The 27,199-nt window shown below is 43.6% G+C and overlaps 1 protein-coding gene across 2 annotated transcripts in view; it reads left to right on the top strand.

Annotated features, from left to right (window-relative positions):
- Positions 1 to 24,624, top strand: part of DCAF5 (DDB1 and CUL4 associated factor 5) — a 93,441-nt gene extending 68,817 nt beyond the window's left edge. For both annotated transcript variants that reach the window (XM_070797759.1, XM_019969112.2), the window contains exons 8-9: positions 14,160 to 14,287; positions 19,955 to 24,624. In XM_070797759.1, the coding sequence (XP_070653860.1) occupies positions 14,160 to 14,287; positions 19,955 to 21,724 (1,898 nt within the window). In that variant the 3' untranslated portion in view covers positions 21,725 to 24,624. The remainder of the gene's footprint in view (positions 1 to 14,159; positions 14,288 to 19,954) is intronic.
- The last annotated feature ends 2,575 nt before the right edge of the window (positions 24,625 to 27,199 follow it).

Genomic DNA, 27,199 nt, shown 5'->3' with positions numbered 1-27,199 from the left:
TGTTATTTCAAAGAGGAAAAAGGAATGATGTAAAATTTCTATTAAAAATTAGTTAGACTTCATGGCACCCCACTCCAGTACTCTTGCCTGGAAAATCCCACGGACAGAGGAGCCTGGTAGGCTGCAGTCCATGGGATCGCTAAGAGTCGGACATTACTGAGCGACTTCACTTTCATTTTCCACTTTCACGTATTGGAGAAGGAAATGGCAACCCACTCCAGTGTTCTTGCCTGGAGAATCCCAGGGACGGGGGAGCCTGGTGGGCTGCCGTTTATGGGGTCGCACAGGTCGGACACAACTGAAATGACTTAGCAGCAGCAGCAGAAGAGTCCGTGTAGGATGCAGCAAGTTCCCACTGCAATAAGTACAAAACTCAAATTACAAAAGCCACCTTTTTAAAGATGTCAGAGAGCTGTGGTAATAGTGTGTGAGAAGAACTAAAGTTCTGAAGAAGGAAGAACCTTCCCAACTGAGCAGAAGGTCTGGCTGTGCTCTGTCCTGATGGCATCTGTGCCCAGGTTGTCAATGGAGCTGCCGTGGAGACAGCCTCTACCAGGGTCAAAGGAAATCAGAGTTTTCAACAGCCACGTGGGTTGATAGGATATGTTAGATTCAGAGGAACCCAAGCACAAGACCCATCTTCTCTGTAGGACATTTGCTGGGTGCTGGGGTTGCACTGAGAGTTAGGGGACTAGACTGGAAAGCAGAATGAAATGCCTATGGTATACAGTGCTTAGGAGACAGAGTTCCCCTAGTGGGAGGGGTCTGCTCCACAGGACATTTTGAACCTGCTTGGAAAAGGATAACAAAGAGATAAGCTTAAAATCTCCAAAGGACAGAAGCAGAGAACAGAGGTTTCACAGGCTGTCCATCAAAAGCCCAAGAGGCCACACTCGAGGATGGAGCTGGACCAGAAAGGCAAAGTGTAGTCTCTTGCAGTCTCCTGGTGTGGAGGACACAAACTCCCATTAGTGGAAGAGACCTGCAACATGCAGTCTACAGGCCTTGCCTTTGAGAGATTTTAAACCAGAAGTAGACTTAGTCTGACTAAAGAAGCAATCCAGCCCTGACTTGGTCCCTCCTGATTGGATTGAGGATGATCAATCTACTTCTACAAAGAAGTAGAATGGGTAAATGCTTGATGGAGGACATGACTTTCATCTCTGTATCAGTCTGCTATGGCTGCCATAACAAAATCCCACAGACTGGGTTATTTAAACATCAGAAATGTATTTTCTCACAGTTCTGGATGTCCAAGATCAAGGTTCTGGCAAGTTTGATTTCGCCTGAGACCTCTCTCCTGGGCATGCTGATGACTGTCCTCTCTTTGTACCCTCAACATGGCCTTTTCTTGCTAATGTCTCATTGCTAATGTCCCTTCCTCCTCTTATGAGAACACCAGTCTTATTGGATTAGAGTCCTACCCTTATAATTTGTTTAACCTTAATTATCTCCTTAAAGCCTCTGTCTCCAAATAGTCACTTTGAGGGGTTGGGGCATTGACATATGAATTTGCAAGAGACACAGTTCAGTCCATAACAGTCACTGTGGTTCTTTATTCTCAGTGTCCAGTATGCAATAAAAAAGTTATGAAACAGGAAAATGTGGTCAGGGATCAAAAGAAGCCAATCCACAATATTATCTAGATATTGAAGTCAAATAATCAGGAACTTTAAATATTGTAAATGTGATAAAGAAAATAGAAAAGATGGACAAAATGGATAAAAAGATGGAGAATTTCAACAGAAAATTGGAATCTACTTAGAAAAAAATCATGTAGACATTCTAAAACTGAAAAATATGTCTAATACTAAGAATTTTTTGGCTGGGTTTAATTGTGAAAGGACAGGTTTGGTGAATCGAAGACAGGTCAATAGAAGACATTTGAATTGAAGGACAATGAGAATAGAGAATGGAAAGAGCTAAACCAGAATGTAAGAGACAAGAGGGACATAGATGATCTAACATATCCCATATGAAATTGAAATCCCAGAAGGATAAGAGAAAGTGAAGCAGAAGTAATATATGAAGAAATAATAGCTGAAAGTTTCCAGAACAAATGAAATATGCCAATTTTCAGTTTCAAAAACTCAGAGTAAATATAACAATACAGATTCAAACAAGCAGAGTAAATACAACACACCCAGGCACATCATAAGTCAAACTACTGAAAGCAAAAGATAATGAGAAAAAGCCTAAAAGCAGCCTGAGAAAATGGACAAGTTACCTGTAAATAAATAGCAGTAAGATTGATGATCAAACGATGGGAGCCAGACTGTAACAGAATGATATCTCTGAAGTGCTTAAAGAATTAAAACCTGCCAACCTTGAATTCTATACACGAGGAAAATATCTTTCAAAAATATAGGTAAAATAAAAGGCATTTAAAAAAAAGAAATTGCAGAGTTTTAATATAATTACTTAGCAGCCCTCATGAATTAATCCATCTAAACACTGAGCATCTACTGGTTATTTGCATTACAAAAAGAAAGGCAGCTAGACATGAGCATGCTGATGAGAAATATGGCGGTGCCTAGAGTCTTGCAAAGTACAACAACCCTGAATCTGATCAGACCTCAGGATCTAGCTTTAATTTGCAGGTAGCACAGAGGACGGAGGGGTGTATTGTATTACTACTACATTATGAGGATACAATCCACAAAACCCAGACTGTCAGAAACTATAGGTGAAATGATCTTATGTTCTTCAACAGATACATTCTGATGGTAAAGGATGGACAGGGGGTAACCTATTGTATAAAAAATCCAAAAGATATATTAACCAAAGCAAAAGTATTTAGTAGGGAATTCCCTGGAGGAATTCAGTGGCGGTTCAGTGGTTTAGGGACTCCATGCTTTCACTGCTGAAGGCCCGGGTTTGATCCTTGGTTGAAGAACTAAGATCCTACAAGCTGTGTGGTGTCCCCACCGCCCACCGCCCCCTCCCCAAATGAAAAGTATTTAGGAATGTATACTGAAATGAATAAAAATTGTTTTAAAAAGCAAGAAAGTGATTAATACAGAAGTCAAGGTAATGGTGTATTTGTGGGGGTTTTGTTTTTGTTTTTTTTGGCTGCCCTGGGTCTTTGCTGAGTGTGGGCTTTTTCTAGTTACGGCAGGTGGGAGCTGCTCTTCATTGAGATGTGCGGGCTGTTCATTGTGGTGGCTTCTCTTGCTGTGGAGCCTGAACTCTAGGCCGTGTAGGCTTCAGTGGTTGCCGAGCCCCGAGTAAGTTGCTCTGCGGCATATGGGATCAAACCCGTGTCCCCTGCCTTGGCAGGTGGATTCCTAACTACTAGACCACCCAGGAAGTCCCAGGATAATGATTTCTCTAGGGAAGGGAAGAGGCTGTAATAGGAATGAGGCACATAGAGGCCTCTGAATGGCCAAGAACAATTCCATTTCTTGACCTGGGTGTTGGTTATATAGGTGTTCATCTTACAAAATTTCATTAAGCTATACTTTTTAAAATTTTATTTGATTTATGATTTTCCTTTATTTACTTTTGGCTGTTCTGGGTCTTTGTTGCTGTGTGGGCTTTTCTCTATTTGCGGTGACCAGGGGAGGGGGGCCTACTCTCTAGTTGTGGTGCAAGGGCTTCTCATTATAGTGATTCTCTCATTGCAGAGCATGGGACCCCAGGCACAGGGGCTTCAGTAGCTGCAACTCCTGGGCTCTAGAGCACGGGCTCAATAGTTGTGGCGCATGAGCTCAGTTGCCCAGTGGCATGTGGGATCTTCCCAGACCAGGGATCAAACCTGTGTCTCCTGCACTGGCAGGTGGATTCTTTACCACTGAGCCACCAGGGAACCCCTAACTTATACTTTTTATGCTATTTTTGGTACCCTTTTTTTATTCCCTGATGAAAGAAAATAAAAAACTAGTGAATAAACGTTTGTCAAAGAAAAATCACAATAGAAGTAAAATTTTATTAAATGAATAAAAATGAAAACATGATATCCCAGCAAAGGCATTTACATGCTGGAGTTTATTTACCCCAGATCAGTGGTCTATAGAATTTTCTGCTCACATACCCATCCCCACAATAATTTTTTTGAGTTATAACTTAACATATATTCAAGTACACTTTTATTGAGGAATTTTAACTGAAACCCTCTGCTAGGTTGCCCACCATGATAGCATGCTTGTTGCCCCAGAGCAACTCCAGTGATTAGAAATTTCTTCTATGTAATTTCTCTATTTTTAACTGTTGGCCATTTGTAGTTTTAAGAAACATTTAGCAAGGTTCAGTGAGCCAGACATAACATATAAGGGCTTAAAGTGGCCCTAAGTCTTAGCTTTGAATGCTTAGATGATGGAAAGTCTGTCAGGAAATTCCTAATCTAATGTACTGCCTCTTTGACTTAACAGATCTGGAATGAGGCTGAGTTGCTGTCTCTGTTCATGCCATTTCAGAGTAAGATACTGAGGCAGGCTATGTGGGGAAGTTGGCTTGCTGTTATATGCCTTAATGGCATAATCAGATGACACGCAGTCGACATTTTTTATTGAATGCCTGCCGTGTGCTTCTCAGTGCATGCCAAATGCTGAGAACTAGATGGAGAGCAGTGCTAAGTGTGAGCCAAGAGCAAGGGCATCTTTTTCTTCTGCACGCTTCTGTTCAGAAAGACTGACAATCACTGGGGAAATGTTTTGCTACACAAATGCCGAAGAGATGAAATTTATTTATTATATAAACAGAATTTAGTATTATTATATAAACAGAATTAGCCAGTTGGCTAAGTAATTCACATAGGGCTGGGATTCTCCAGGCAAGAATACTGGAGTGGGTTGCCATTTCCTTCCCCAGGGGATCTTCCCGACTCAGGAATAGAACCCTGGTCTCCAGTATTGCAGGCAGACGCTTTAACCTCTGAGCCACCAGGGGTTGCCATTATTATATAAACAGAATTAGCCAGTTGGCTAAATAATTCACAAAGGGCTTGCTAGTAGGTTGAGGAAATAATTTCAAGATGTAAGACCTAATACTCAGGATAAAACTTCCTACCTGGAAAATTAGGCTCAATTTTTTCAATTGATTTCAAATAACAACTCATTTCTAAAAACCTGTTTAAAAATCAGAGGAAGGAATAGAACTGGGAATTTCACTGTGGCAAAGAAAAAACAACCCATCAGAATATGTTTTACACCTCTGAAGTACGTAGGAAGAGCATCTGTTTTTATGTGACAGTTCTGAAGATAAACAGACTGACAGTTATGTATAGAGTCAGCATGGTATATAGGAAGGAGCATTAGGCTTAAAATCATACCTGGATTCAAGTCCAGTACTTCCAATAACGGATTGAGTGATTCTAGGCAGGTTATGTAACAGCAATTGTGGGTCTCAATTTCTTCTGTAAAATTGCTACCCCCACCCCTCACCCTACCAACTCATATCATGGAATGGTTTAACAGTCTTGAAGGCTTTCTGAAAACTAGATGTGTTCAAATGGAAGACATCGTTACTGCTATGGATAAGATCAGTGCTCATAGATCCATAGTTTCCAAAGTATTTGCTCCCTAGTAACTTAGGTAATAGAAGTAATGGAGGATTTGATAACATGTGGTAGAGGTGGGTGTCTCTGGAAAATATTCATATGACCTTCTCCTTCCCTTTTTCCTAATTCTTGTTGGAAAGGGCTTTAGGGTTTTCACTGATTGAGTTGCTTCCCCTCAGATATGCCTCTACACTAAGGCCGTACTATTTATGGAAAGAAGCACAGTGTAATAGAGTTGGTAGGCCTGGGCTTAAAATTTCTGATACATTCACCTTCTAGTCGGAGGCTTTGGGAAAATTGTTTAATCTTGCCAAAACTTTCTTCTCTGTAAGATAAGAATATTAACAATGTAAACAATAACAACAGTAATAATAATACCTAGTTTCTTAGGGATATTTTAAGTGTACTCAGTAGCTACTGAGTTGCTATTTATAATAAGTGCTGCTATTTCTCATTTTATTTATTTATTTTTTTAATTTTTTTATTGTTATTTTTTTTACTTTACAATATTGTATTGGTTTTGCCTATTTCTCATTTTAAAAGCTTTCTCCTTTTTAACTTTCCTCTGAAAAACTCCTTAGAGACCAAGATTTGGGCCTTATCTGGTACCCTCCTGAATGGTCAGTTACATTTTTCTTGCACGAAGGCTGCTCTTGACTCATTGATAGTTTAAAAGGGGAAAGTCCTATGACAGATTTTTCCTTGAATGGAGGGGGAAGCATACAGCTCTTCACTGCAGCCACCCCCACTGCCAGCAGGCTGAGGAGGGAGGCTGGAAACAGCTGTCGGTGCATCTCCATGAGCCTGCCTGTGTGTGCATACTCTGTCTCTCCTCTCATTACTCTCAGAGATGCATTTACTCTCAGGGAGTCAGACCTGGGCATCTGCTTTTTCCCAAGTAATTGGAGGAACAACTGTTCTTAATTGTTCACAAGTAGTTGGTTGCAAACACATGTGAAATACAGATGATGAAAGAAGAATTTAGTGTAATTGACTTTTTTGTACAATTAAGTGTTGCTGTCTGTGGGCCTTTTTGAGCTTTACTGACAGCACTGACTATCCCCATCTGGCTTTTCTTAGCTCTTAAGTGGTTACATGATCCCCAGGAAGCAGCCACTGCTCTCTCTGTATTGTCACTACCCTGATTGTATTTCTCTTTATGTTTGGAAACTTGGAGCCCTGGGAATGTTCATGCAGACCTTTTGGAATTACTAAGAGATTGTTTGGACAACTCTTTTTTAGATATAGTGAGAAAAAGTAGTGGTCTCTTGCCCCTCACAGCCCTTCTTAATTTCTGCTGGTAGAGTCAGGAATGAAATAGATTAACTGCTTGAACAGGACTTACCAGACCTCATTTTAGTAGATAATAGCTTTAGCCTTCTCCTTCAAGCCTTGTTCCAGAGAAAATAATGAGATTTACTTTAATTTGTTCACTTATTGAGTACCCTTAGATAAAATGTTATACAAATCCAATGGGTGATTGAAAGATAAACACTTTCTTGCCCTCCAAGAACTTCTACTCCAAGAGAGATGAGAAAAGGGTATATGTATGTGTGTGTGTGTGTGCGCGCGCATGCTAAATTTTAAAATGGGTTCCAAGGCCTATAAAAAAGATAATTAAGGAGAGCTTGAACAGATTTGGGGAATCAGTCAAGTTTTTATGGAATTAGTGTTTCAAAGGATCATGAAGGATAGGTAGAATCTTAGCTTCTTTATTTCTCTACTCCTACTGTAGTCAGAAATGCTATAAAAGAAACATCCAAAATTGACATCAGGAAGATGGAGAGAGACACTTGGATAATCCACATGTTGGATGTTGAAGCCCACCAGTGGAGATTAGGTTCTTTTCCTGCATTCTTATATTCCAAAGTCTAATATACATGCCTTTTCATTCATTCATCAGATACTTGTTGAAAACTTACCATGTGCTACGTAGACACTGTTTTAGAAACTTAGGGTACAGCAGAAGAACAAAACAGCCCTGCTAGAATGGAGCTTACATTCTAGTTGGGGAAACAGACAATGAACAATAGATACAATAAATTACATAGTGTGTGTAAAAGGTGCTTTGGAAAAGGAAAAATTAGAACAGAATGAGGGAGATAGGAAGTAGTGTGGGGAAGGGAATCAGGGAAATGTCATTTTAAATAGGATATTCAATATAGTCCTCATTGAAAAGGTCACATCTGAATAAAACCTCATGATGGTGCGGGAGCATTGCAGAAATCCAGGGTAAGAGAATTTGAGGTAGAACCAGCATGAAGGTTTTGAAGTGAGAGTGTGTCTGTTATGTTTGAGAAATGGCACGGAAATCAATGTGCTGAAGCGGAATGAGAGAGGGGAGAAGAATAGAGCTCAGTCATAGAGGTAAGTGGGATATAGGGGTGTCCAGTCATGTAGGCTCTTCCTATAAGTGAAATGGGAGCCATTGGAGAATTTCGAGCAGAAGAGTGACTTCATCTGACATGTTTTAACAGCATCACTCTGGTTACTGAGTTTTGAGGGTAAATGATGGGAATGGGACTGCCAGCGATAAAAATGAGGAGAACCAACAGGATTCTCTCATAATACAGGTGAGTAAGTGATGGTGGTTTGAACCAAGGTAATAGGGGTTGGAGTCTAGTTAGGTTTTGAAAGTAAAGCCATCAGAATTTCTGATACATTAGATTGGGAGAAAAGGTGAGCAGGTAGAGTTTGAGATGTCTCTAGAGATGCTGAGTAAACAGTTTGGATATAGAGGTATGGAGTTCAAGGAAGACCTGGACTAGAGGTAACATTTTGAGTTTTGGTATCAGCACGTAGGTGCTGTCTGAAGTTTTGGTACGACATTGGTAGTATCTGAAGCCACAGACTATATGAGGTCAGCAGTGGGTGAAGTGAGTATAACTAGGTAAAGAGAAGGGGACCAAAGACTGAACCCTAAGGCAGTCTGATGTCAAGAAGCCAGGGAGAAGAGCCAAAAAGGAAATCAAAAAGGAGTGAACATCATGTTGAGGTTTGACAGAAAACAACAAAATTCTGTAAAGCAATTATCCTTCAGTAAAAAATTTAAAAGAAAAAAAAAGGAGTGACCAGTGAAGTAGCAGGAAAACCATAAGAGGATAAGCCTAGGAATACAGTGGAAAAAACATCACATGAGGAGGCAGCTCTGCTGAATCTTGCCAATAAGTCAGATGAGATGAGTAGGATGAAAACTGAATTAACCATTGGATTCTTTGGTGAAAAACACCGAGCCAAGTCTTATTGCTTAGGGGAGGACTAGGTAATTGCAGAGTTTTGAAGTCAGTTGCATCACTGAGATAACCATTGTTACCGGATTTTCCAGCTTCTTTCTCTGTAACGTGGTGCCATTTACGTCCTCGTTGGCCACCTCGCCCCATCCGTGTGTTCTGCAGCCGTCCGTGTCCTGCCCTAATCTAGAGCTACCAGATGAAGTCCTCCCATGAAGTGCTGAAAGCATTTCCTGTACCATAATCTGTGTTTTTTTAACTTGAGTATTAAGTTTTTAAAAATACCACTCTTAACAGTACACGCGTGAGTGCTGAGTCCTCTCCAACTCTTTGTGATCCCCGTGGACTGTAGCCTGCCAGGCTTCTCTGTCCATGGAATTTTCCAGGTAAAAATACTGGAGTAGCTTGCTATTTCCTATTCCAGGGAATCTTCCCAACCCAGGGATTGAACCTTCATCTCCTGTGTCTCCTGCATTGGCAGGCGGATTCTATTAACTACTGAGCCACCTGGGAAGCACTGCTCTTAACAGTGTTCTCCACTAATTTCAATTTAACCGTCATTTGTTAAGTCCTTATACACCCAGCTCTTATTATCCTTGGACATATCAACATAGAAATCCTGGAAGATCAAGGATGTTTACCCTCTTCATGAGGACCCAGTGCTCTATTTTTTTGAAACACAAATCTATCTCCTGCTGTCCTAATTTCTTATCTTCCAACAGACCCTTCCAGTCATCTAGTCCCTGTTCTGGTTCCTCACTCTTGCTGTGAGGCTCCCCCTCCTTAATCTCTGTGTTGTCCATTGTTTCTCCTTCCCATTCTCACAAAGGTGTTTGTCCTGCCCATTAATTAATGGACTCTTAGGAAGGAGTGGAAAATCCAAAGGCTGTAACAAGAAAACTAATACTGCCATTTTACCCAGTTTGATTCGGAGTTTATTTCAGAACAAAATACTTCAGTGTCCTGTTCTGTAGTCAGTCCCAAGTGCTGCTGAGGATCACACCCTAGCACAGTGGATAAGTTTCTGTTTGAACCAAAGCATCTAGAAATCCTGACCAGGGTGCTTTTAGCTTTTGGGTTGAAAACATCCTCATTCTTGGAGGACTTTGTTGAAAATGAATGAAATTGACAAGAAACAGAAGTAATTGAAGTTGGCAAGAAGTGGGAGTGGTGTCCTGACCCTCTTGAGAGGCTTGAGGGGACAAATCTCTGGCTGAATCTTATGAAAAGAGCATAGTTAAGAAAAGAGAGCAGTGAACACATGTTGGCTTAGTCGTTTCTCTTCTCTGTGCGAACATTTGGCCATGGCATTTTAGAAAGGTCTTTATCAGGGTTCTGAACAAGGTGTTTTTTCTGAGTGCCTTGTGTTGCCTAGAATCTCAGGATAGTGAGTGAATCACTAATGCTGGGGTCTTATGAGATGGCCCTCTCACTCATTTTCTTTTCTGAGGTCTTGCAGTAGAATAGAGAAGTAGAACAGATAAGATATAACATTTCCCACCTCCCTAGTATCCCTTCTGAAACAAAGGAAAGATGGATATATGGAAACTTTGACCTCAGCTTAAAAAGAAACCTACAAAATGGTACCGGCACGTTTGGCTGAGCCAGCCAGAGCAGATGGTTTAGAGAAATGACCATTGGTTTGTACAGAACTTTATAAACAAATGACAACTCAAGAATGACCAGGGATCTTATTCTTGAGTATGTACTGTTATATTTATTGGTACCATTATTAGTAATAACATAGTAACCATGGGGTGGAGTTGATCCTTACCAGGCCTCTTACCCACAGATGAGTGATGACCCTAAAGGGAGATTATGTAGGTTATGTAGTTTTTATCAAAAATATTCCCTGCCTAAGTTTTTTAAGCTTGATTTTGCTGTTGATGGGCAGGCTCTGCTTGGATAATGGAGGAGAGGAGAACCCAAGTTCTTACTGGTATTGGCGTCTTGACATTAGTCATTTGAGACTCAAGGAATCTATCTGATTTATACACATCTCCAGAACTGATAAAAATTTCTTCTCTAAACTCATTCTATGTAAATTGTACAGTAGCAGCTGTTTTCAATCACTTGAAACCTGAAAACTGGAAAGGGACTATAGAGAACCTCTCTGAAGCCTATTCATTGCTGTGATTCTGTGAATAGCCTGGATTACTTTATACAGATGGCAGCAGTAATTCTTTCTGTACCTGTTCCACTTTTAGTCTCTTGGCTTTATTGACGTCCTCCTCTTTTTCAGGTTTCTTGGGTAGGAATGAGACACTATCTTGTATTAAAATTACTGCCAAGAAGAGAAACCAAATGAGGTCACAGCGTGTGAAAGAGCAGTAGAAACAGATTTTCCGTGGTCTGAATTTTTCAAGCACTGATACCCTTCAATTATTCTTTAGATCTGAAAGTTAGTGTAATTGTATTGTAAGTCATCTTCGACAGAAAGATTGGTTTAGTTAATAAACCTTGGTTCTATGGTAGCTGTTTCTTTAAGACATGCGACCTTCTATCTCACCAAAGTCCTCCTTTAGTGGTACTTATTCTAGAATTGCCCTCTCCTGAAACATTGTCTGTTCAACAGTGGTTACCTGCTTTAGTTCAGGTGTTGCACTCCAGGTTCTAGGTGTGCAGGAGATCCAGTTCTCCTTCATAGACTGTTTGGTGTTGGCAATGGAATGAAATGTCCTGTGCTGATACTATAGACCTTGCACTCAGGATACCATTGGATAGAATCTTCTCCTTACCCGCTTCTGCCTGTGCTCAGTTACTCAGTCATGTCCAGCTCTGTGCAACCCCATAGACTGTAGCCCATCAGGCTCCTCTGGTCCATGGGACTTTCCAGGCAAGAATACATGAGTGGGTTGCCGTTTTCTCCTCCAGGGGACCTTCCCAACCCAGGGATCGAACCCGCCTCTGTCTCGTCTCCTGCATTGGCAGGTGGATTGTTTACACCTAGCACCGCCTGGGAAGCACCCCACCCGCTACTAAATTTAGGACTTAAAGTGAAAACCAACTTATATGATGACTGCCAGAAGGATTTAGAAATTGGTTATGACCTTCTGATTCTATCCCTATTCAAACCTTTTCATCTCTTAAAGGCCACTTATACAATGGAAAGGATATTAGGCATTAAAACCAAACAGACTCTGGTTCAAATTCTGGCTCTGCCAAGCTAGTTGGAAGAAGTCAGTGAAATTCTCTGAGTCACTTAATTCTTTTTCTTAGAAGCAGAAGGATTCAATGACATTGGTACTAGGTTCAAGCCTAAATTTCTTTGCTAGTGACCACCCCAGTGGAGGCATGGATAGGAGTGGGCTGTTGAAACGTAGGATTGAGAAGAAATGCGTGAGCCGGATTGCTGCTTATTGAATCAACCATTTATAGAAAAGAAACAGACCCAAAGGAACTCTTTGGGGGTGTGTTGAGACAACTGTTTTAGATTCCCATGGATCCCTCTTAGTTCTCTCAAGTTTCTTTTTGTTTTGACTAGGCTCAGGCTACCTTCCCCTCCTCCCTCCCCACCTTAGGAACCTGGTACACTCAGGATGCCTCAGTGGTCCCGTCATGGCAGCCTACCTGGGTGCTTAAACCTTTCCTGACTCTTTTGTCTCCATAAAAACACACCTATGTCCCAGTTACTTTCTTCTCTTTTATGATTTATTAGCAAATGTGATGATGTTGGGCTGAAATACGAATAGCTATAAGTGTAGTGTCCATTCTGGGTTATTCAGATGTTAATAATGTCAGACATGGGGCAGAATTTAGGGAAAGAACATTTTTGTCACTCGGCAAGTAGAGTAAGCACCTGGTGCTAGCCAAGTTGACACCACTCAGAAGTAAATCAGTGCAATCTCCAACCTCTTGCTGTTGCCAAAAAAAAAAAAAGATACGTTATGTACATGTCAGTAGAGAGGAATATCTCGCATGAGGCAGGACAGGTGAAAGAGGAATTGTGTCAGGAGGCCAAAAGCAGAAGACACCTTCTGCAGAACTGGATTATCCCTGGAAGAGGGATATTGTTCTAGCCATTTTCTTTGCAGATAGTGAGATGAGAAATGTTTGGCATGAATGTTTGAACTGAATAAAGTTGGCCCTGGGGTGGAGCACATGGAGCCAAGGTGGTGCCAATGGCACTTTGTGCCCCAGCGATGCTGCACTCCTGACAAGGTCTGGGAAGGCTCTCCCTGCTTAAATAAATGAGCACTCATTTGTCTGTGTCGGTATGCATCACCGGAGAAGGCAATGGCACCCCACTCCAGTACTCTTGCCTAGAAAATCCCATGGATGGAGGAGCCTGGTAGGCTGCAGTCCATGGGGTCGCAAAGAGTCGGACACGACTGAGCGACTTCACTTTCACTTTTCACTTTTCACACAATGGAGAAGGCAATGGCAACCCACTCCAGTGTTCTTGCCTGGAGAATCCCAGGGACAGGGGAGCCTGGTGAGCTGCCGTCTATGGGGTCGCACAGAGTCGGACACGACTGAAGCGACTTAGCAGCAGCAACGGCAGTATGCATCACAGTTTGCCAGTCGACCAGGAGCACATGTCAGCCTGTGTGTACTGAGCTGTTGATGGCTGCTTAAAAGTGAGCTTTTTCAAGACTTGGGTGCCTGTGTCCTGTGGGAGTGTGATGCCCTTACCAATGAAGTTGAACCTTTAAGATTATCCCAAGTTCATAAATGATGACATTTTCATCTGTGTTATAAGTTCTAGGCCTCTGGTACTTTTCTCATCATCAAAAAAGAAAGCCTACAGGATGGTCCATAAGATACTGGTTTCTATCAGCAGCCTCCATACATGATGTCTTCAAGGCCCACCCTCTGTAATTTTCCATACTTGGAGTCTGCTTACTGTGAAAGTGACCCGTATCTCCTTGCTTTATCCTTAGTTCTCCCTATCAGAGTGAAGACAGAATTTTCTCCATTATTTTCCCAGAGGTTTTTGTATGTTTTGTTTGCTACTTTCATCATAGAAATTGAGGGCAACTAGATCAGTGATGTTTTGGGTACACTTAAGTAATTATATGTTTCTGGTTCTGCATGTCCCTGGCTTAGCTGCCTAACTGTTCCCAAGCAGATCAGTCTCATTTTGCTTATGACTGGCCTTTTCTAAGGTAACACTGGGATTCTATCCTAAGGATCAAAAACTTGAGAAATGTTTTAAGTGGCTGTGGCTCCATTGACAATGGAATTGCAGTGGGTGGGTGTGGGCAATGCTTAAAGGCTAAATAAAGGCTCTGGGTAAGAGCACATATGTTGAGAGATATTTCGTCTTCCTTCTTTCCATAGCAACTTTATCTGTAAGATTAGGCATTCTGCTGGTGATCAGTTAGTAAAAAATTTCGACTCTGGTTCAGAGCTGTTTGTTTGCTATTACTGGAGCCTGTTTACTTCCATCTGTTTCATCATTTGATTTTTGTTTCCTTCTGTCTTCCCAGGTGGCATTGGTAGGGTGGTCAACGGAGCCTTCATGGTGCTGAAAGGGCATCGGTCTATTGTTAACCAGGTCCGATTTAACCCCCACACCTACATGATCTGCTCTTCTGGTGTAGAAAAGATTATCAAGGTGAGGCACATTCCCCTTTTGTCCTTTTAGAGAAATCACTGCAAGTTTATAAATGGAAAAAAACAAAACAATGTATGTAGCACGTCATAGCTAAACATAACTAAAGGTCTATCAGAATTCTTAATTATTTTGGCATATTACAAAATATGGAAAAATTTATGTTATAATAAATAGAGCGGTTTTTAAACCCTCCTTTCAGGAGGGACTCTTTTCTTAAAAATTAGTCACGAGGCTTTGAAACCAGATACTACCTGTATGCTGCTGCATTTCCAATGGCGTTTGATCTGGAGTCTGATGAATTCTGCCTTCCAAACCCCATCTGGAGATAAAGAAGCTACCATCCCCTCAGTTACTGGGTGTGCACTTTGCATTAATTGCTGTCCTCATATGGCACAGATACAACAAGTGACTTCCAGAACCATAGCTAACTTGTCTCAGGACATATCAGAAACCACTTGATGTGGTTGTGATTGAGGATGAACACTTGGCATCAGTTGCGCATTGACTGAATGAACGTAACCCTGCCAAGGGATATTTTTAGAGCTTGTAAATGAGAGACCCAGTCTGGCCTGTGTCCACGGAAGGATGGCCCACTGCCCATCACTCACATTCCAGTGGACTGCTAGTAACCCTTCTCCACAGCTGAGAAAATGAGGGCTCAAGACAAATGATGAATTCCTGAGGACCCTGTGATGACTTGACTTTTAAGTAAAGATAGGTGATATCTCCTCCCTCTTCCCCCCAGCAAAACATAAAACTCCTCACTTTCCCCCAAAATAACAATTGAAAACTTGAGGGAGATTTCAGGGGAAATGTGAAGATTGATTTGTAACAAATGGATAGTTTTCATTTTCTTTTGTTCTTTTTTTAAAAACTATCCAACTTAAGTCTGAGACAGAGGAAACTATCAGAAGTGTAATGTTGGAGTATGGGTCGGTATTTTTATTTGTCATTATTCCAACTCCCTTTATTTAGGTTTTATTGTTGATCAGGGCTGACTTTCATGATTGCATACATTTATTTACCCATAAATAAACAGGGCTAGACCTAGACTTAGACGGTTTTTATAGACTTTTTCTTTTCGCAGAGGATGAGATGTAAATTATAAATTTACTGTTTGGGGTTAATTATATAGCTAGCAGTGGTAAGGCCAGCACCGGGCCCCATTCTTTGCTCTCCTCGGTGTCCGGCCGCCCTTCCCGTGCTGGTGGGAAGGCAGCAGGTGGCCTGGCGCTCCCGCTGTATCTGTTCCTCTCAGCAGTCCTTCACTTGGGTGATCACTGAGCCGCCCTGTCCCTTGCGTTGCTTTCCCTTTTCCTTTAGCATGTGACTCACAGGTTGGCATAGTAGCATGTCCTCCGTAGTCCTGTTGACATCATTCTCTTTATCAGGGAGCTCTGCTTGAGCATCTCCTTTAGAAGAGAGATTCCTGCTTGGCTGACACCCTAGGATGCTTCTGTGCTAAGTCTCTCCGATCGTTGTTTAGTCAGTTGGAATCCTTAACCAAGAGGTTAGAGGTTGGAGACTAGCCAAGTTCTTAAAGGAGAAAATATTTTCTCTGTGAAAATATTCAGACTAAACTGTAGAACTCATTGCTTCCAGGTTCCAGTGGGGTCTGAACCCTGCCCCACCAGGAGGCATGTTTAGCCACTGGAAACCTTAAGTCAGTAACAGTTAGTACCCTTGGGCAGCTCTTTGAATCTGTCTCCCATCTGTCAAGTGAATGACACCTAGGAGTGCCTTACAGGTTACCTGTGCCTGACAGTTTCTATTTTAATAAAAGTCACTTTCAGGTATTTATCTAGCAATCCAATGGTTAAGATTTTACCTTCCAATGCAGAGAAGGCCGGTCTGATGCCTGGTCGGGGAACTATGATCCCACTTGCCTCATGGCCAAAACACTAAAATATAAAACAGAAGCAGTACTGTAACAAATTCAATAAAGACTTTAAAAATAGTCCACTTTAAAAAAAAAAAAAACTTAAAAAAACAATCTCTTTCTTTCTTGTGTTTTTTCTGAGAGAGTCAATGGCTCAAAGAGCATCATTCCACCATACTTTAATCCAGCCAGCCTCTCTCTCCACCTGTCTCTGCTCCACCTTCTTCTCCCTGACTTGTCCTTTACTGATGCCTTACTAGCCTGGAGGAAAGGAGTCAGGGCCAGCCTCTTCTCACCCACAACAGATCGTATATCCTCTTGAATGCCCACACTTAGCAAAAAAACAGGGTTATTTTGTAGTTAAACATAAGAGAGAGAAAGATGAACAATTGCTGGCGTTTTCTTTTTCCTCAAAGACCAATATTTGTCTATTCACCCAGTATTTGTGAACCATACCTACTGTGTGTGATTTGCGCTAGGCCCTGTGAGGAATGCAGGTCCCCATAGGAATTGATGACCCAGTAGGAGAGAAGACAAATAAAAGTAATGAAAAGTGCAAAGTACATAAGAGATAGAAACATTGCTGTGTGGGGAGGCAGAGATTTTTTTCCCCCCATCTGGGGTAATCTCAGTACACTTGAACTATCTCAAGTAATACTTGAACCAGATTTTGAAGAAAAAAGTCTGCAAAAGAAAAGGAATAAGATGGGAAGGCCATTTTAAAGAGAGAGGTTGGATATTTATTTTACTGAATCAATAAATATTTATTGATCACCTACTGCACTCCAGGTAGTATGCTCATGAGTAAATGCTCACAAGCAGCAAAGTGTAGGGCCTGTTTAAGAAATGATCATTTGGCCAAAGTGAAGAGCACAGAAAGGGGAGGGCTTGGATGTAAGGCTGGGAAGGTGTAGGCCACAGGTGGGCCCAGGGAGTCTTGGAATCCAGATTAGAGAGTGTGAAGCGCTCCTGGAATAACAACTTAAGTCTCTGTCTGTGTCGTTTTTCTTGGTAGGTGGCCAGATGTCTGAATTTAGTATAATAGTGCAGAGAGAGAAGAGGGTTTAGAGATGCTACATCAAGCATGTCACGGTCACCTGTGTGGGTCAGAACACTTGTTACTGAAATTGTGTTCCATCTCGATGATTTTTGAATAAGAATTGAACTGCATCTGTTTGCTCAACAGCCTCTTGAGCTAAACTTGTCACTGTCACTGGGCTTCAAGAGAAAGCTGCACATCCCTCCTCCTTTTCTCATGAACCTTGTCCCATGAGGAGGGATGTCTAGCCACAGTTCACATGCAACAGGAAGCTGTGCTTTCATTGCTTCACTTCTGAGTTGTTGACTTTCAGTATTAAAAAGATAATTTCACAAATGTTTGAAATTGATGTTTTAAGGATGAGGACTAACATAATTGGGATGGTCAGTGCCTCTGTTGTTCAAAAGTCTGTTTGAGGATGAGTCTCAAACCTCTAGTTGAGGTACTCATTTGCCAAATGAAGGAGGAAGCACTACAGTTATTGGTACTTTGGTATATGTTGCATCATTTCATCCTTCTCATGTCTACAACTGAGGAAAGAGCCTTCAAGGGCGAAGTCATTTGCTCTGGGCCATGTGAGTGAGGAGGCTCAGGTCCCTACCTGTTCTGCCTCTCCCACAGCTCTGTGCTATAGGTCCCTTGAGGACTGGAGACTGGCCATCTGGGATGGATCTTTTGTTTTGCTCTGAATCTTCGGGTTGCATGAGACCCGTCTAATTTCACTGTTTGGATGGGGAGCTGAGCAAACGAGAGCTGTGTGGGAACCCACACTCAAGCCTCTTGCCTTCTGACCCAGCATTTTGTTCCATTACTCCAGGCTTCAGGAATGAAGTCTACCTCAGCTTAATACATTCCAGAGCGCATATAAATGCCAGCTTTCAGTGTTGTGATTTTCATTCCTGAAGTGAAGATGCAGGGGGCTGGGCAGTAGACTAAACCCAGGCTCGTTGGATAGTTGGGCCAGCAAGCATCTCACCATGAACGTTTTGTTCTTCTGTTAAATTCTGAGTTTCTGGGAAGTACATAAGGATTTATCTTCACATTATATAACATGGTTAGTAACATTTTCCATTTTTAACTGGGGGAGTGAGATTTAGCCCAGCATATAGACTACGACTCTGAAACATCCTAAGGGCTTTTGCTTGTTGAACCTTTCAGTTTTTTTCCTAAGCCACCAAACTTTTATTCCCAGAGACATCTGTTTGCAAAGATAGTCATTTATAGCTTGAGCCTGTTGCTAAAGACCAGATCTAAATGTTTCCCAAACATTGAGTCTCACAAAGAATTTGAGAATTGCTTCAGACAAAGCCTTTATTTTATGCAACTTATTTTATGCTAACTATTAATATATTCCAGTGTTTCTTAAAAGTTGGTGCCTCCACTTTCACACTCCTCGAGTGCTTATTAAAAGTGCAGAGCCCTGGTAACCTCCCCATGACTTACTAAATCAGAATCTCTGAGGGTGGGGCTCAGGAGTCAGTGTTTTAATTATTCTTCAGGTAATTCACATTCACACCAAAGTTTGAGAATCACTGCCTTAACCCTCCCCTGGGTGAGATTGTGAAGCTGGGAGTGGGAGGACACCTGAGGAGTTGTGGGCAGGGGACAAAGTTGAAGGAGGAATGAATCTGAATTGGGAATTGGTGAACAGACCTAGTCTAGAAGGTTTCTTCAGCCCCTCTTGAACTGGGGATCCTCCTGAGAGATGCTGCCTCCTGGGAGATCAAAGTAAAGCATAGAGGGAGCAGGCCTCAGGAGCATGCTCACAGGAAGGCAAATTTGTCCTTGGATAACTTTGGGGAAGCAAAGCCATTGGCTTGATAGAGGATAGGGAATGAGAAGCCACTACTTTCTGGGTTGGGTGCCATCTAAAGATAGACAGGAGCCTGTTAAGGCAAGAAAATCACCTGGAATTTCATCTGAGTTGCCATAACTACCAGCTGATATAACCGAGCTTCTCTGTGCTGCTCAGGACCAGTCTGGCAGAGTCAGGTGAAGCTAATCGTTCTCATCTGCAGTGACAGCTTAATTACCTTGAACTCCACTTTTGCATAACTTAATTCAGCTCATAAAGCTGGGCTTTTGCATTCAGACAGACTTTAGTCTGAATCCTAGTTCTGCCACTTTTTGGCTATGAGCGCGAAGGTCTGACTGTGGAATGTATTAAGAGATGGGTCTGTGGGCTTGGAGGGTGAGTCCTGCCTACTCCAATAGCTAACAGAATAGTTGGGGAGCAAGCCAGCAGCTCCCTGGGTAAGGGAACCCAGTTTCCTGGGTAACTGATGCCTGCATGTCCAAGAGGGAACTGCAGTGTAGGCAGCTGGCTGTTCTTCCCAAGCTCCACTAAGCAATTCCCATTAGTTAAAAATAGAAATGTTGCATTTGGGGAGAAGTAGTTATAGGCTGAAATATTAACTGTTGCAGAGGACTGACTGCTGGTCTGTTTTCACTTTGGAAAAGTGGTACCTCTCCAGTCTTCTGAGAGTTTTGAACACACTGGGCAATCTTCAAGTCATCCTCTGTCCTCTGATATTATGTAGGGGGTTATTGTGATTTCCAGGCTACTGGTAGAGGAAGCTAAAGGGGAGGGGGGCAGTGGGAGTCATGGTATGTGTTTATCCTGGGCTTAAAGTTGGTTAGCAAGTCCTGGCTAAATGACAGGGAGAGTCTGGGGAAGCTCTTTATGGCCAACAGCTTTAGAATACATTCCAATCAGGCTTCCTTGGTTTTGTTTTCACTTTCTGTGCAGATCTGGAGCCCGTACAAGCAGCCAGGATGTACCGGAGATCTGGACGGTCGGATTGAGGATGATTCTCGCTGTCTCTATACCCACGAAGAGTACATCAGCCTTGTGCTGAACAGTGGGAGTGGCCTGTCTCACGACTACGCCAACCAGTCTGTGCAGGAAGACCCCCGGATGATGGCCTTCTTTGACTCCCTGGTGCGTCGCGAGATCGAGGGCTGGAGCTCTGACTCGGACAGTGACCTCAGCGAGAGCACCATCCTCCAGCTGCACGCGGGGGTCAGCGAGCGCTCTGGCTACACCGACTCCGAGTCCTCCGCCTCGCTGCCCCGCTCCCCTCCGCCCACAGTGGATGAGTCTGCCGACAGCGCCTTCCACCTGGGCCCCCTGCGGGTCACTGCCACAAACGTGGTGGCGTCCACCCCGCCGCTGCCCTCGTGTGAGGATGCCACGTCTCGCCAGCAGCGCCTGTCTGCCCTGCGGCGCTACCAGGACAAACGCCTCCTGGCCCTTTCCAACGAGTCTGACTCTGAAGAGAATGCCTGTGAGGTGGAACTGGACACAGACCTCTTTCCCCGGCCACGGTCTCCCAGCCCCGAAGACGAGTCCAGCAGCTCCAGCAGCTCCAGCAGCTCTGAGGAAGAGGAGGAGCTGAACGAACGGCGCGCATCCACCCGGCAGCGGAATGCCATGCGGCGCCGGCAGAAGACGCCTCGAGAAGAGAGGCCTGGCGCCCCTCCCAAGCCCACCGACACCTACATTGGCGAAGACAACTATGATTACCCCCAGATCAAAGTAGATGACCTCTCTTCCTCCCCCACCTCCTCCCCTGATCGGAGCGCGTCCACTCTGGAGATTCAGCCAAGCCGAGCATCGCCAACTTCCGACATAGAGTCAGTTGAGCGGAAGATTTATAAAGCTTACAAGTGGCTCCGCTACTCCTACATCTCCTACTCAAACAACAAAGATGGAGAGAGCTCGCTCGTGTCTGGGGAGGCCGATGAAGGGAGGGCGGGAACCAGCCACAAGGACAACCCAGCCCCTTCTTCCAGCAAGGAAGCCTGTCTAAACTCGGCGGTAGCCCAGAGGACCCAGGACATGCCGCCGGAAGGCCGCAGCAAGGACGCTTTTAAAGAAGGGACTTCTGCCGTAAGCCCCAACAATGGCCCGGGCCCCGAGCCCAGTGGCCACCCTTGGGCAGAGGCACCCGAGGATGCTTCTCAGGACTCCAACAATGGTGGCACTGTAGAACACACTTTTGAAACCAAGAAGCTCAATGGAAAGGCCCTAAGCAAGGCCCTGAGCAGCCGGGCTGAGGAGCCACCCTCCCCTCCTGTCCCCAAGGCATCTGGCTCCACTCTGAGCAGCGGGTCTGGCAACTGTCTCAGGACCCAGTCTGATGACAGTGAGGAGAGAAGCCTCGAAACCATCTGTGCCAACCACAACAATGGACGCTTGCACCCCCGCCCCCCGCATCCCCACAGCAATGGGCAGAACTTCGGGGAGCTGGAGGCACTGGCCTGCTCTTCCCCAGGACGTGTGGACACTGACCACGATAACTTGTCCCTGACAGGGATACTCCTACACAAAGACTGTTGTGGGTCTGAAATGGCCTGTGAGTCCCCCAGTGCTGGAACGAGAGAGGACCCCACTGACCCCCCAGACACAGACAGCAGCAGGGCTGTTCATGGCCATAGTGGCCTCAAGAGGCACCGAATCGAATTGGAAGACCCAGATTCGGAGAATTCCTCCTCAGAGAAGAAATTAAAAACATGATAAATACAAAGGGAAAACAAAAAGCTATGAAAAGTAGCTTTACAAAAATTTTAAATCCTGTTTAGTGAACACAGAGGAAAGGAAAAATAGTATTAAAGGCACGTAAAACCAGGGCCTGGAATTTTGTGTCTGATGCTGCTCCCTTCTATTCAACAATGGGTCTGATGTTTAGCTGGCCATTGGTCGTGCTGCGTTAAGAAAGGGAAAAAATGCAAGTGAGTCCTTTCTAGTAAGACTTGAGCATAGTGTACCTGTGCAGATTCTGTTACAGTAAATCCTTGTTGAGATGTTTGACTCGTTCTCATGTGTGTGCACTGGCACGCGTGAGCTCACTGTCTCAGACTTGTCTTTCCATTCTCCATCAGAAAGGCTCTCTGGATCTGTGTTTTTTGCCATCTCACCTCGTTTATATGCCATAGATGTTCTGGTTTTAATGACGAGTGCCTGCTAAATCAGACTGTGTTGCCAGTGAGTAGTGGATTCACGCTGAGAGAATGGAGACGAGTGGAAACAGGCCTTCAGCCCACTGGCTGTGCTGGGAAGGAAAGCATGGTTCCTTTCTTAAAGAAATCTTCCGTGTTTTCTCAGTAGCACTTCTTCATTGAGCATTAAAGTAGGTGTACTAAAAGTGGAGCGATTTTCATGCTCATGAGAGGTTAGCAGTTAAGATCAGATTCGAGAGAACATAGATCCCTGATAAAGCTCACTGGTTGCAAATTGATCGATGGTGCAGCACCATTCTGTAGGGGCCATAGAATATAACTGGTTGTGGGTAACACTTTAACAAGTTAGGTGCTAGTTCCTAAGAGGCACTCAGAAGGCCAGCAGGCACTTGCTTGGCCCCACATGGTGGTGTCTCGGCCTATGGAAAGAAGGGGAAAGACAGCTCTCAAGAGCTTTGTGCTCAGACTACTAAAGTGGATGTTATAGGTGTGTTAATGAAGAAGTGTAGGGAAGAGCAGAGTGTGGTACTGCGTTCATTTAATTTAACCCGAAATGATCGATCAGAATTGGTGGGCCTGGCATCTTCCCTCCAGCCTGCAGTTCACAGAGGCTGTGGTGTTGTGACTGGATCTTGCAGAGTAGGTATCTCAGAGTAACAGATTCTTATTGAGTAGGTCCCTCAGGATGCAGAGTGTGTGGAGAGAAGAGTCACTGGCCTCTAGAAGAGACTCTGTTCATGAAGGTAGATAAAGATTGAGAGAGGAAAAGACAAGGATCTTTTCAGCATTGCCGTGGTAGTTACAGTCACTTGGTTATTGATGAAGGCTTGTACAAGACAGGGAAACCTAGAATGGCAGACAGCTTGTTGGCGTGGATGTCATGAAAGGGCAGGAGAATGCTGGGCAGAGATGAGGGGGAGAGAACACTACAGCTTTCTTGAGCACAAAGGCACTGGACAACCAGGAGCCCAGCGCCATGGGCCTGGGGAGGTCCTAGCTTGTGACTGGTGTGGCCTCACAAATCCAGCGTTCTTTTTAGGGATGAACATGTCCTACTGGAACTGGGACCAAGGGGAGGGAGCCTGTGGAGGATGAAGACGTGGACGCATTTAGTGACCAGGGGAAGGGGGGTTATTTATAAAAGAAGGTTGTTGATCTAAGCCAGAAGGAGGGATCATCTTGCTAAGTTTTGTGAAAAGAAAGACGTGCCTGGTGTGTGTGCTGTGACTTGGGTGTGAAAACACTGTCTGAGGAGGAGGAGACAAAGGAGTGTGAGTAGCAGTGGAGATGCTTACAATTGAACAACTGTAATCTCACCGGGGAGTGGGTCAGTGATTCTGTAACCAGTAGAATTACTTTAATCTGTAATCAGAACGGTTCTATGATTTGTCTTTGACTATACACAGATAATTGTAAATTCTGGTTTTATAAGCCCAAGTCATTTTACATTTGCTTTTCCAAAATTTATTATTAAATTGGAATTTTTTAATCCTTTATATACAAAAAAAAAAGATATAATCACTCAGTGTGTGTTTCTCTTCCCCTTCCTAGTCAGCATGTCCAGTCTTTTTGTTTTATATTACTGCATCTAGCAGCAGCTGGCCACTTCTGACTTCTCTAAGGACAATCCACATATCTTCCTGGAGAAAAAGAAGTAGGTAAAGCTCCCTTGAGAACTAGCCACTGGGTAGTTACTGTTCCCAAATGCAGAACTTGATCTTTTCATGTTAAGAGCCTTTATCTCATTTGGGTACTCAGAAGAGAAGTCAAAGTTCATTCTGGTTCAACTTTAGAATCCAAGAAAAGATGTTTTTAGCAAGGATGCCTTCCATCCTTGGGAGACACCCCAGATTCTGCTTGCCAGGAGCTCGGCCCCACAGCGTAGCCACAGAAGCAGGCTGAGAAATGCTTGTCTCTGTAGCCATTCCACTCTGATCCCCAAAGATCTCCTGTCTGTGATCATTGTCCTGCAAACCTGGCAGGAACTTCCACTTCTAGGGTCCCTTTGCCTAAACTTGTAGGATTGAGGCCTCAACTTTGGAGGCACATTTAATCCCCAGATTCTTCCGTGATAGCTATTTTTACTAACAGGGCAGATGGCACTTGATTAGGTTTGAACTATTCAAAGGTGCCTCTTATGGGTTTTTTCTGCATCCTGTACATAAAGTTTTAAGTGGCTGGTCCAGATTTATAAAATTGGTTCCCTCCACTTTATTTACCACCTGGTTTTGTAAGTGATTCCCATGTCTCTCTGACAACAGGTAAATGAGTTAAATGAGTAGTGGGCTTGGGGCGAAAGAAGGTTGCAACTGTGCTTGGTTTACTGAGCCCGGAGTCCTTGTTTGTCAAGGTGCCTTCCTCTGCTGAAGCCTTACCTCCTCACAAGCCCTGCCTCTCTCCCAGCAACGCTAGCTCTTCTCTTATGTATATGCAAATAAACCTATTATTCACTTCTCATGGCTTCCTCTTCTCTTCCAAGGAAGACTTGGTTGCTTAGACACCCCTCCTCCTTTATTCCTTTCCTGTTTCAATTCTTTCCTAATTGGAAACTTGATTCAAAGCCACCCTGAACACTAGAAGAAAAGCTGTGGTACACTGCCTCAATGCCAGTGGTCAAGGTCATTTCTAGGTATTGGGACAAAGGTCACATTAGGACCACAAAATTTAGAGTTGGAGCAAGTATCTACTTGATCTCCTTTCCCAGGCTTAGATGGACTTAGGATACTGAAATCCTGGAATTGACCCTTTTGTTAGTCAGAACTGAGGGAAAGATGCAGCAAAGTGACATTGCAGACAGCCTCAAAAGAATTATGTTTTCTGATGTTTCCAAATATCAAGTTGCTTTTCCTGCCCTGTCCCAGACATACATGGTAAACTTCTAACAGAAATTAAAAATAAACCCAACCCATCATATATCTCCTGCCTATAAAGCTGCCTCTTTCAGTTAATTGAAAAGTTCTTGCCAACCAAAATTCTTGTGAGGAAAATCTATACTGCCAAAGGAAGACTATCCATCCCTTATGACCTAAGCAAGGCAACATGCCAGCAATTGAAATACAAAGGTGAAGTACAGCTCGGTGAGTCCAGACTTGCCCACAGCATCAGGATAAGGGCTTTGGACAAGCTGTGTGTTTCTCTCAGGCGAGATGTTTCCGTCTTAAGTGCTCATTTGTCCTTGAGCACTCATGCTGGAGTAAAAATAACATTAAGTGTCTTGGGAATAATTTTGAATTTCTTCAAAGTACAGTGCTTCCCACATGCAGCAGAAGAAAAATGTATATGAAAAGAAAATCTAAGCCATCTGTACCCTAATTGCATTTCACTCTTAGTAAAAAGGTGGTAAGCAAAGTAAAAAGGAAGGAGGCTGAAAGGCAAAGATAAATGACTGGGCCAGCGCTGACCTGGCCAGGGACAGCAGGAAGAGTTGGTCAGTCCTGTTCACCCACAGTTTACTTGAGCTGTGCAGCAGGGGCCCACAGCGCTTATCTACAAGACAGTCACATTGTAAGGAAATCGAGTATCTAGTATTTCAAATTTCTGGGAAATGACTCCTTTCTGGAGCCCAAAGCCATGAGCTAATGGAATATTCCAGCTGAAATATAGAGGGCTAGCTTTCGAGTCTCCCTGTATCTGACTTTGTCAGTACCTCCACCAAGGCTGGAGAAAGGTAGTAAAACAAAAGGTTACCAGGGTGCTAACCCAGATCTTTAGCCACGAGAGATGTGGTCCAGGGAAGCTGACATGGAAGATGTTTGAAGGGAGGAAGAATAGGACTGCTGCAGTAGGAGGAGTGAGATGCTAGGTGCCTTCGCACTGCTTCCAGATCACAGAACTAGCGTTGAACGTGCCGCATCAGCCTCAAACACCGGGTCATCAAGATTCTTGAAAATTGCCAAATTTATAATGGAAGTCATAAAAGTGAAGGATTGGTTTGGGAGAAATTTGCTTTGCTGGAATGCATACATTCCAAGAAAAAATAATCCTGAGAACCAGCACACTGAAACAAGTACCCAAAACAGATGAGTATGATTGTTAGTGGTTGGTATAGGCTTTCAGAGGGTAACATCTCCCTGTTGGACTGTTCGTAGATGCTATGGTCCGTGACACTATTTCGGGCTTCCCCTTACTTATTTTTTCTTTCAGAGTCAGTGTTTTTTTTAACATTTCTAGCCTCTCCAAGACCCTACCTTAAATTACTAAAGCTAATGTCTGTTTTCCCTCATAAGAGACACCTGTGAGCAGGACAGAAATAGCATTGAAATAACAAAAGAAGTGGATTCTGTACTGATTCTTCAATGGAGTAGCTTCATGAACCTTGGGCAGATCACTCAGATTCTTGAGAACTGTACAATCGAGGTCCCTCTCAACTCCAAAATATCATTCTTTCCATACTGTTGCAGGAAGTTTGCGGGATGGGGGGGTGGGGGTGGGGAGCCTTCTAGGACCTGAGAGTGGGCTCTTGTCTAACATTCAGAAATTAATTGAGGAGACGTGTGCTGACAAAGCAAGAAACTTTACTGGGAAAATGGGCACCTGGGTGGAAAGCAGGAAGGTAAGGGTACCTAGGAAGACTGCTCAGGCACGTGGCTTGCAGTTTCCATTTTTATTGTGATGGGATTAACTTCTGGGTTTTCTCTGGCCAGTCACTCTGAGTCAGGGTCCTTCCTGGTACCCTGTGCATTGCTCAGCCAAGATGGGTGCCAGCAAGAAGGATTCTGGGAGGTGGCAGGACACCTGGCATCTGCCTTTGACCTTTCCTGAATTCTGGTTGGCAGTAGCTTGTTCGTTCTGTGTTCCTTACCAGGACCTCCTGTCGTAAAATAACGTGCAAATGGCTACTGTGGTGCCTGGCCAGGGTGGGCAGTTTCAGTCAGTGTGTTTCCCCTAACAATTCCATGTACTGTCTACATCCCATTCCTATGAGTTCTCATTCCTGAGACATCACTATAGTGCCCACCAGAACCGACCGCTGAGCCAAGATCTTTGGTAAGTATACAGCTGCTCGGAACCTCAAGCTCCTCATTTGTAAAAT

This window comes from Bos indicus, chromosome 10 (assembly GCF_029378745.1).
Source record: "Bos indicus isolate NIAB-ARS_2022 breed Sahiwal x Tharparkar chromosome 10, NIAB-ARS_B.indTharparkar_mat_pri_1.0, whole genome shotgun sequence".
Classification (NCBI taxonomy): domain Eukaryota; kingdom Metazoa; phylum Chordata; class Mammalia; order Artiodactyla; family Bovidae; genus Bos; species Bos indicus.
This window is presented reverse-complemented; position numbering and strand designations above follow the sequence as displayed.